This window comes from Sceloporus occidentalis, unplaced genomic scaffold (assembly GCF_023333645.1).
Source record: "Sceloporus occidentalis isolate IW3139 unplaced genomic scaffold, rSceOcc1.0.p SCAF_7, whole genome shotgun sequence".
In the NCBI taxonomy this organism is placed as follows: Eukaryota; Metazoa; Chordata; class Lepidosauria; order Squamata; family Phrynosomatidae; genus Sceloporus; species Sceloporus occidentalis.
The window spans coordinates 96,224,212-96,235,005 of NW_028316987.1; the positions used below are offsets into that span (position 1 = coordinate 96,224,212).

A 10,794-nucleotide genomic window follows, 5' to 3' on the forward strand; every position below is an offset into this window, starting at 1 on the left:
GAAAGTTTTGTACCAAAATAACATGTCTAATAGAGTGTCCAAGCTGTCTGACCTAAATTGTACACTGGATAGTCTAGGATCCCCTACAGGGACTGTTTGTTCTCTCCCGCTGCCCCCAGTTACTAATTTTACCTATACCAGAGAAAGTATTTTCTGCCTCTGGAGAAGATGTGATAGTTAATGACTTCCCTCCCTCTCAAACAATCCTGTTCTTCTTTTGGGAAAACAGAGGGCACATCAGCTTCCAGGCCAGCTGACCCAAGAACACGATGCTGTGATCAGTCTCTCCGCCTACAACGTCAAGCTGGTGTGGCGAGATGGTGAAGATATCATCCTCAGGGTTCCTATCCATGACATTGCTTCAGTTTCCTACATCCGCGACGACTCCCTGCACTTGGTGGTGTTAAAAACAGGTAGGCTCGGACCAGCGCTTCCAGGCAGACAAGTGGCCTGCGTTGGGCCTAAGCTTCTCTCAAAGAGTCAGAGAAATTAGGGTGGAAGGAAACACCAGAAATCATCTCTGGAATGTGTCCAAAAGAAGGCAGCCAAAATGGTGAGAGGTCTGGAAGTCATACCCTCTGAAGAGCAGCTTACGTTGCTGGGTATGTCTACCTTGGAAAAGAGAAGGTTAAGAGGTGATATGATAGCCCTGTTTAAATATTTGAAGGGATGTCATATTGAGGAGGGAGCAAGCTTGTTTTCTGCTGCTCCAGAGACTAGGACCCAGAGCAATGGATGCAAGCTGCAGGAAAAGAGATTCCAGCTCAACATTAGGAGGAACTTCCTGACAGTAAGGGCTGTTCGACAGTGGAACACACTCCATCAGAGAGTGGTGGGGTCCCCCTCCTTGGAGGTCTTTAAACAGAGGCTTGATGGCCATCTGTCAATGGGGGTGCTTTCATTGAGAGTTCCTGCATGGCAGGGGGTTGGACTGGATGGCCCTTGTGGTCTCTTCCAACTCTACAATTCTATGGTCACTTCTCTCCAGGATGAAGAAGAGGAGCGATTTCCATGTCAGCATTCTCTGAAGATTCCAGCCACAGATGCTGGCGAAACGTCAGAAAGAAACTCTGCTAGAACATGGCCACATAGCCCGAAAAACCCACAAAAACCTATGGGGGTAAAGCTTCTCATACCCTTTAGAGGCCATTAGGGGACAGGGGAAGAACATTTGCATTTTTTTGCAGGAGGGCAGAATGGACATGTTGAAGCTCAACCTAAGAGTATTTTAAAAAGGTTTATGATCCATTGGGGCTCTGAGGAACACACAAAGGCATGGAGGTGTTGGTTTATGTAGTATCTTGAAACCCAACAGTAATTATATGTTATTTTACTGCTGTAATCCCCTTGGATTCCCTGAGATTAAGCGGACTATAAAAAATATTATTAATTAATTAATCTGTTTGTTTTATTTATATACCGCTTTTCCAAAGATCATAGCGGTGAACAGCAAGTAAGCTAATTAGCAAGTAAGCTAATTTGCCCCCAATAGTCTGGGTACTCATTTTAGCGACCTCGGAAGGATGCAAGCCTGAGTCGAGCTTGGACCCTTTTGCTGGTCTTGAACTCGCAACCTTGTGGTTTTGAGTGAATGGCTGCAGTACAGGCTTTTAACCACTGTGCCACCAGAGCTTATTATTATTATTATTATTATTATTATTATTATTATTATTATTATTGCCAGGGCTGTTGGTAGATCATGGCACTTTGGTTATCTGCCTTGTTCTGTGAGGCCCACTGTTGTTCATTTTGGCTAACAAAATGAACAAGACCACATCTGTAAGTGTGTCCTTTCAGGCATGTTGTCACTGTTCCCTAATGGCAGAAGTGGTGATATCATACTGGAGATTTTGGAATTCTTTGGCACAAGGAAACCTCAGCCTAACAGTATTTGACAGCCGCAGCATTTGTTTTGCGGTTTCAAGAGCTGAAAATGCTGCATGTGCATTTATTTCCTTGTAATTCTTAACAATAGCAGTTGAAGTAGGCCAGGGTTCTTATCCTGATATCACTGGTGAGGAGGGCTGGCACAGCGAAAGAATGGTTTGCCTGGGGCACCTTGCTTTTGTCCTTGAGGGAAAAGTTGGATGCTGATACAGCTTTACTTGCTGGTTCCACTAATGGTCCCTGGTTTTTCTCAGCTCAGGACCCCGGGATTTCCCCCAGCCAGAGTCTTTGTGCTGAAAGCTCAAAAGGGCTCACAACAGGGTCGCTCTCGGAGAGCGGAGTGGTCCCCGTGGAAGCTTGTTGCCTGGTGGTCCTGGCGACGGAGAATAAAGTAAGATGCTTCCACCTCGGTAATCTGGCTTCCTTCCCTCCTTCATGCACATCTGCCTTTATGTATTTTTGCCAGAGCACTACATTTTACCATGGAACATATTTTATATTTGTCCTGAACAATTGTGCAAAGCTTGTGGGGATTGGGGAGAGGTTTGCTTTTGTCTGTTTGTTTGATATGTTTTCACATATTTAGATGACCTTCTGTATGGTTTGGGGGCAAAACTTGCCTGGAAATCACACCATTTTTTTTTTAATTGTGGGGGGCTTTGAGGAATGGAACCACAAAAATGGGTTTCAAGAGAAACTGTTTTACCCTTATCATTGAGAGCCACTCCAGAAAGTGTTCCTTTCTTATTGGTTTTTGTTTTTGTTTTGCTACATAGCTGGATAAAAATGCCATTAATAATAAAAAAGACTGAAAATAAAATTAATTTAATTAAAAAAAATTAAAATGAACATATGTGGAATAGATGCTGATTTAACTACATTCCAGCTTCGATCCGAAGGGAGAGGCAGGGCAATATAAATAAACCTATTATTATTATTATTATTATTATTATTATTATTATTATTCTCCCCTCTTTTGGTTTTAACTCTGGGTCAAGTGTAGTTCAGCAGTTGTTTGTTAGTGACCAGTTGTTGGACATACATGACCCTGCTAAACCCAAGCACTGTAAATAGATATCTTTAGTTTTCCTACCTCAGCTGTAACATTTTTCTGCACTGAACACAACTGAATTTTTCCACTGGCTTCATCCTGCCTCTAATTCACTCATTGGTTTAGTTTGTATCCCACCTTTTGTCCAGCCCAGGATTCAACGGTTTGTGCGCCAGCTGCACCTGTTTTTAAGGTCTCCATCCCCTCCTTTACTTGCCCAGCTACCTCCCCTCCACACTGGTGACACTAAGCTCAGGAATGCCAGTGGGATGCTCTAGTCACATTCCTAAATGTCTTTAATTTTGGACCTTTCCTGGCCTTAAGCGGGTGGGGTATGGGCAGACTGCATCTTGAGGAAGCCCTTTAGCCACCTCTAACTCCCTCCCTCCTTCTCTAGGTCTCTGCTGAGGAACTCTGCTCCCTTCTCAGCCAAGTCTTCCATATTGTTTACACTGAGTCCACCATAGACTTCCTAGACAGAGCAATATTTGATGGGGCCTCCACGCCAACCCGACATCTGTCCCTGCACAGTGGTAGGAGAAACTGATGTGTTACCTTCTGTTCTAGGGTATTCTTACCCTCCTGGGTTTGCGAGAACAAACCAGCATCCTAGCTTGAGTTCTTCAACACCTGTGGTTTTTTCTGCTTGTTCTCCTGCCATCAGCACTGGCCTAGTGCACCAATGGCAGCCTGAGCAGAAAACCCACTCCTCTCTGTTTGCTTGCATACTCTTTTCACTGAGAGCTTAAAGCAAAGGATCTGCCTAGGGCTGTGGGGTAGGAGGCACCTTTAGCATCTGCTCAAAGGCAAGAGTCTGTCTGAAGTTTTCTTGGGGGGTGGAGGGGGCATGGTGCTTCCAGAAAAGCACAGCAGTAACAGCTCTCCTTTCTAATATTCCCTTGCAGATGACTCTTCGACAAAAGTGGATGTTAAAGATTCCTATGAAACAGAAGCAAGCACTTTGTGAGTATACTGGATAGTGATGGATATAAAATTGAGGCTGGTGGGAGCATATTGGTCTCTGCTCACTAGCTTAAGTTTTCCACCAGAGATAATATACAAGCATACCACAGTCAACAAAGCTGCTGCTAACAAAGGCTTTTTATGCCCACTTAGCCCCCTGCCCTGGGTGGACCACATACAGCCCAAGCCACTTTTCACAGGGCCCCCAGAAATGTAATTTGGGACGAAAAAGTGACATTGCAGTTGACCATCCACTTAGAACCATAGAATTCCAGGGCCATCCAGTCCAATCCCATTCGGTCATGCAGGAAGACACAATGAAAGCCCTCCTTTGACAGATGGCCACCCAGCCTCTGTTTAAAGACCTCCAAAGAAGGAGACTTCACCACACTTCAAGGCGGTGTGTTCCACTGTCAAAGATCTCTTACCATCAGGATGTTCTTCCTAATGTTTTGCTGTAATCTTTTCCTGTAGCTTGAATACTTTGCTCTCTGTCCCAGGCTTTGGCGCAGCAGAAAACAAGCTTGCTCCATCCTCAATATGACACCCCTTCAAATGTTTAAAAGAGGCTATCATGTCACCTCTGAACCTTGTCTGTTGGTGGGGTTTGGCTGTGGGGAATTTTGGTAAATTTAATATTGATTAGTTAAGAATCCTTTTACTCTCCCTGGAAGGGAATTTGGAGCATATCGTTGTCACATGTTTCCATGTTCTGGAGCTGAGAGCTGCCTCTGAGGCTGTGAAGCCCTGGAGGTGACCCTCAGAACTGTGAAGGCCTCTTGTCCATTTTCAGTTCTTTCCCCGAGTCCTTGGAGACTGGTGGCAACTCTCCTTCTTCCTTCTCGGCCCAGCCCTCTCCCAACGCCAAGACAGCCAGTGAAAGTGAGCTGAGCACCACTGCAACAGAACTGCTCCAGGACTACATGATGACGGTAGGTGGGAGGCTTCTGAGCTGGAACAGGCAGCAATTCCTGGCATCATTTGCCACCAGAGACTGGCACACATTACTCCAGTAAAATAGGCTGGATTGGGAATAAGTGGATACAGCAGATGGTCTGCAACAGGTGAGAACATTACAACCCTTGAGCTGATGACATCCAGCATCTCCTCATAGCAAGAGCAGTAAACAACCAGTTCCACCCAGACCATCCTGGGACCAACATGCCAGGTCCTTGTGACTGGCTAAACAGGATCCCTGAGCTGGAGTTGGAATAAAATGTTTGGTCTGCGTACACATGGAGAAGCCTTTTATGGTTTAGGGTTTTACTTTGCCCAAAGATGGAAGAACACATACTTGGGAAGAATGCCTAAGCTGCATTCACACTGCAGAATAGTCCAGTTTGACATCACTTTAACTGCCATTGCTCAGTGCTATGGGATTCTGGGAATTCTGGTTTTGTGAGATATTTAGCCCCTCTAACAATGCTCTGGTGCCACAACAAATTACAATCCCCAGGATTCCAGAGCATTGAGCCATGGCAGTCAAAGTGATGTCAAACTGGATTATTTCTGCAGTGTGGATGCTGCCCTAGACAAAGCCTTGTGCAGTCTTGCACGGCAGGGGAGGTAACAGAAACTGATGTTCTGTCTTCCCTTCGAAGACCATTTTAGTGGTGCTAGAATCACCACTAATCTAAATTTGATTCATCCCGGTCTTCTTGTTCTTTCCTAGCTACGAACAAAGCTCTCCTCTCACGAGATCCAGCAGTTCGCAATGCTTTTGCACGAATATCGCAATGGGGCTTCCGTGCATGAGTTCTGTGTCAACCTACGACAGCTCTATGGGGATAGTCGAAAGTTCCTTCTCTTAGGTGAGTGCAGCCCATGGTGTTCATTGGCCTAGTAGCTCAACCTGCAAAGAGGCTGGTGTCCTTATTATTCCTTTTGCTCAGTGTGGTGCAGGATTTGCAGAGACATGGCTGTGAGGCAGTCCCTCAGGATAATTTCTGTGATTGAATAGGAAGAAATAAAGAAAAGTGCCTTATACTGAGTAAGATTATTAGTCCATGTGGCTCTGTATGTTCAGCTTGGACTGGCAGTGACTCTTCAGATTTTCAGGTAGCATTCTTTCTTACTTCTCCCTGGAGATTCTTAGTGGTCTCCCATCCAAGTACTATGCAGTCCCAACCATGGTTGCTTCTCCACCCAGTAGTTTTCCATGGCCAAGCCAGGATTCAAGCTCTGGTCTCCCAGGGTTCTAGTTCAACACTGAAGCATTACACCACGTTGGGCACGTGTGAAGCTAATGCATTGCCCAAATGCATGCCACAGAATGGCCTTAGACAAGTCACACTCTCTCAGCCTTACAGGAAAGCAACGTTGCAAAAAACTCTTCTGAATAAATTTGTAGGGGAGCCTACATGAGATAGTAATTTGAGTGACGGAGGAGACATTTGGAAGACCAAGATTCAAATCCTAGCTCAGTCATGGAAGCCCACTTTGGGCACATCACAGTGTCTCTCAGGTGAAGACAATGTTGGCATATCTCCTCTGAACAAATCTTGCCATGAAAACCCTAGGATGGGGTCACTATAAGTCAGAGTTGACCTGATGTGGCATAATAACAAGGCATCAACAGGATTTGGTTTTAGTGATATTCAGACAGATGTAACTAAGCAGCTTTAAAATGCTGTAATTGAGGATGATGATAAGCCGTAGTGTTAATTGAATGAGCATTTGGATATCTCCTTATCAGTTGTTATGGTTGCTCTGGAGAGCTGACTAGGAGAGTTATCTCCCAATAAGTTCAGTGGTCCCGTGGCTCCCTCTAGTGGCCAAGTGAGTGCTCTTCCTGGAAGCAGTTTTGGGGTAGGAAGGAGAAGACCCCTGGGCACATGATGCTCAAAGAGGTAAGGAGGAAAACTAGCTTCCTCTAGTCCAGAAATGTCAGAAGGTATACTTGGAGGAAGTCCAGAGTCACCTGTCCTCTTCCATTATTCTGGCTCATCTTGTTGCCAAAAGATTGCCAGCACAGGAGAGCAAATTTGCTATTAAGAAAAAGAAAACTCTGCCTCTGCATGTGTTGAAGCCCATGGGACTCATTTATGTTGCTTCTGAGCCACTTTTATCTCCCACGCTTCTTCTGATGAACTCAGAGTGGCTTACATGGCCCTTCCAACTTGATTCTCTCAGCAATCCTGCAAGGTAGGACACGCTGACAGAGTGCAGTCAGCCCAGAGTCTTTCAGTGAGTTTCACGCCTCAGCAGGGACTAGAGCCTGGGCCTCCCACTACATCATACTGGCTGGAGTTTGTTGTTTGAACCACTACATCATACTGTCTGGAGCAGATGCAAATTTTATTCAAAAATACCTAGTTTTTTCTAGGTTTAACATTTTCCTAGCCTCCCTGTTGGTGTTATCCACACTGCATAATTACAGCATTGCTCAGTCCTATGAAATTCTGGAATATATAGCTGGGATAGTACTTCCAGCCTACTTTCCTAAACTACATCATCGGAGCTGTCTGGGACAGAATTCTAAGCACCTCATGAATCTACACATCCCAGGACTCTGCAGTGACAAAGTGGGATCGGATCAGATCATAGGAGGCATGTGTCTCTGCAGATGTTGTTGGACTGCATTTCCCAGCAGTCTTGGCCAACATAAGCAATAATGGGGGATACTGGGAGTTAGCAGTTCAGCAGCATCTGGTAGACCATCCCTGGACTAACTAGCTAGGAGCTGAGCCTTGCTGTGGGCCTTCTCTGTTCTTGGAATGCCAAATGTCAGCTTTCCACCTTTTGTACATTCAACAACGCCTTGGTTCAAGGTAGCCCCTGTTCCCCTTAGGCTAGCTAACCAATCCAAGACTTGTTAGCAGTAATGGACTTGTTAGCAGTACCAATGCCTGGTTTTCCCAACATTTTTCACACTGAAGAAGGATGCAGATAATATGAATCAATGGTTATTCTTGCAAAGCAGGCCAGCTTTTTTCCCCACAGCAAATGGATTTTAAGCAACTGTTGTATGTACAGTTTCAGTGGGTCTGCAGAAACGGGTGAATAAATTGGTGGGCTTTCTCTTGTGGAAAACATACACTATGTATTTTTAAAAATGGGTCTGGCTGTAGAGGTTGGGAAAGTGATATTTGCTGTACAGATCTCAGTATCCCTCCACTCCCCATGGTTCTGAAACCAATAGCTGAGAAAAAAATCACTTTTCCAAGTGCTGTCTAGATGTTTGAGGCTAGCTTTGATAGGAAAGATTAAATGCTGTTTTTTGTTGTTCCCTCTCTTTTCATCTGTACCAAAGGCCTTAGACCATTCATCCCTGAAAAGGACAGCCAATATTTTGAAAACTTCCTAGAAACCATCGGTGTGAAGGACGGGCGAGGTATCATCACAGACAGTTTTGGGAGGTACAGGCGGACAGTGAGCACCACCTCCAACTCCACTACCAATGGCAACGGGGCTGCGGGGAGTTCGGATGACCAGTCGGTGCCCTCAGAGGGAGACGAGTGGGACCGGATGATCTCAGACATAAGCAATGACATCGAAGCGCTCGGGTGCAGCATGGACCACGATTCTTCCTGAACAGGAGTAGTGGGAGAGAAAAGAGGTCGCTCAGTCCCTTGCTTTTCCTCTCTTCCTTATTGCCATGTTACAAAATGTTTGCCCTAGGCTGAAGCCAAAAGGGCGAATGCCTGTGGCATCACCCTTCTCTGGCCTTTGCCAGTTTGATGCTCATCTTGTGCTATAGCCAATGGTCTCTTCTATGAAGGAACGAGAGTGAGCAAGCCACCAGAGAGAAACTGGTCCAGACTGCTGGTCCTGGGAGGAGGGAGCCTGACAGCTTCGCCTGGTGTCTTACTCTCCCCTTGTTGGGGAAGTCATGAATGCAAGAGAGAAGGAGAAGATGGGTCTTGCTGAGGCTGCTGCCCAACCCACAAGAACCAACCAGCCTAACAGTTTTGCACATGACATTTCTGACCATTTCTTCTCCATTTTGGTGTGTGCGTTTTTTAACATGAAGTTTTATCACAATGTGAATAAGTTAATATTACACGTGTTTCTCATGACATTTCTGACTGAAACCAGAAGGTGGCCTTGGTTGTGAAGCTTAGGCCTCTGTGTTCTAAGGGCGAAATAAGCTTCCTTCACCCCGACTCTGGCCAACTGACCTTTTTTTCCCCTCCTCAGCAGCCAGGATAGGTCGGGTGACCTTAACTACCTGGTTGATGTGCCATTTATCTCCAGCTTTGGTGCCTGTCACTGGGTTGCGTTGGGAAGACTTAACTGGAATGGGATAACCCCAGTTGAGAAATTCTGGCAGGCCTCTGCAAGATAGCGCACCTCACCTTTTAGCAAAGCCAAAATGCCTCCAGGCTAACCCAACAAAATCCCAAGTGTAGGTAGAGCATGGTAGCATTTCCTTATCCTAGTTTAAAAGACACATCTTTTAGTTAAAAGCAACCTCCCCTTCCCAGTTTTGGTCTTTACATGGAATCTGGTTTCCTGCAAAGTTTGGTGCTACCATTTGTACTTGGGGCATTGAGGGGTCTGGAGTTTGTTTTGCAAGAGGAGTGGCTTTTTGGGCACTGGTCGGTTTTTTTATGCTGAAAAATAATGTATCCGGAGAGACCTGAGCCTGAGCTGGATATCAGGCATCCGTTGTCTTCAGAGATTGAAGACATGGGTCTCTTCCACTTTGAGGCAACTTTTTGGGCATTCAGTGCCCACTCGGAGTCCTTGCGTGGATGGAATCCATTGCTCTTTAGATAGGAGAGCTGAGAGCAAGCTAAAGGGTGGGCCAAACTCTCGAGTTTGTGTTGTTGCTTTTTTTAAGGGACAAGGTGGAAGAGAAATATACATAATGTACATGTGCTGTATATATTATACATATAAATGCACAGTTATTTTTATATGTGTACTTCATGCCACACAGTCTCTGCTGGCTACTATTATAAACTGACCTGTAGGCTATTTTAACTCTTTGATTTGGGAATACAGTGTGTGTTTGTTTTTAACTAACGGCAACAACCATTGAAAATGCTCCCAATTTTTGAGAAGAATTGGGAGTGAAAAGCTGGCCAGCTGTAGGTATGATGGGCTTATCTTTCTACCAAATGGGCTTCACTTGGAGGCCCTTAGTTACCCCATGTAGGGTGCAAGGCAACATAAAGCTGCCCTCCTCCTAATCCCTCCCCATCCTCTGCCACAGTGACTGAAAACAGTAAGCCTAGCAGAACTTGGGAAATTTTAGAATGGCAGCTTCCAGAATCCCACCTCTTTATTTTTCCCATTGTCCAAACTCCTTTTGCTCCTGGAAAAGATGTTTGAGGAATTACTCTACTGGAAGTTGAATTAGGATTTGCCTCCTCTCCCACGTTTGCCTGGTTGGCTATGTCTGATCACAGTTAAGAGTTTCACAGCATTTGGAAATCCATGGGGGGCCCTGCCCTGTTTTAGGTATTTCTAGAGTACAGGTGGGCAGCTGTTTGGTTGAGAGTAAGTGTGGGGCTTCTCCAACCTGTATCACGCCAACTTTGGGGTTTTCCACTTGGGCAATGCCACCAACTGTCAAGGGGCCTCTTGAGCAATCCCAGCCCGTGACCAAATGGAGGGTTTATACCCTTTAACCCACCTGATGTGAAGATGTCCACAGCCACAGTGCTCACTGTTGTTAGCACTACTTTTTCTGATCCCTGCATCAGCCATGGGGACTGTCTGCGTGCCCTCATGATGCCTGTGAGGATTTAGGCAACTTCTGTCCTGAGAGGACACCACCCTTTTAATTCAATACTGCCACCCCAGACTCCTTGTCTGGATGCAAGCTCTCAGTGTCTTAAAGCAAAACTAATTCTTTATTTACAGAAGTTAATCAGAACACAGCAGATTAATTATTTATTACCTTTTAAGCACCACACACCTTCTCTCACACTCCCCTCAAGTTA

At 45.4% G+C, this 10,794-nt stretch overlaps 1 protein-coding gene across 2 annotated transcripts in view; it reads left to right on the top strand.

Annotated features, from left to right (window-relative positions):
* Positions 1-9,837, top strand: part of LOC149310175 (cerebral cavernous malformations 2 protein) — a 32,426-nt gene extending 22,589 nt beyond the window's left edge. For both annotated transcript variants that reach the window (XM_089533843.1, XM_089533844.1), the window contains exons 4-10: positions 230-413; positions 2,142-2,278; positions 3,336-3,471; positions 3,844-3,901; positions 4,695-4,833; positions 5,574-5,712; positions 8,154-9,837. In XM_089533843.1, the coding sequence (XP_089389969.1) occupies positions 230-413; positions 2,142-2,278; positions 3,336-3,471; positions 3,844-3,901; positions 4,695-4,833; positions 5,574-5,712; positions 8,154-8,434 (1,074 nt within the window). In that variant the 3' untranslated portion in view covers positions 8,435-9,837. The remainder of the gene's footprint in view (positions 1-229; positions 414-2,141; positions 2,279-3,335; positions 3,472-3,843; positions 3,902-4,694; positions 4,834-5,573; positions 5,713-8,153) is intronic.
* The last annotated feature ends 957 nt before the right edge of the window (positions 9,838-10,794 follow it).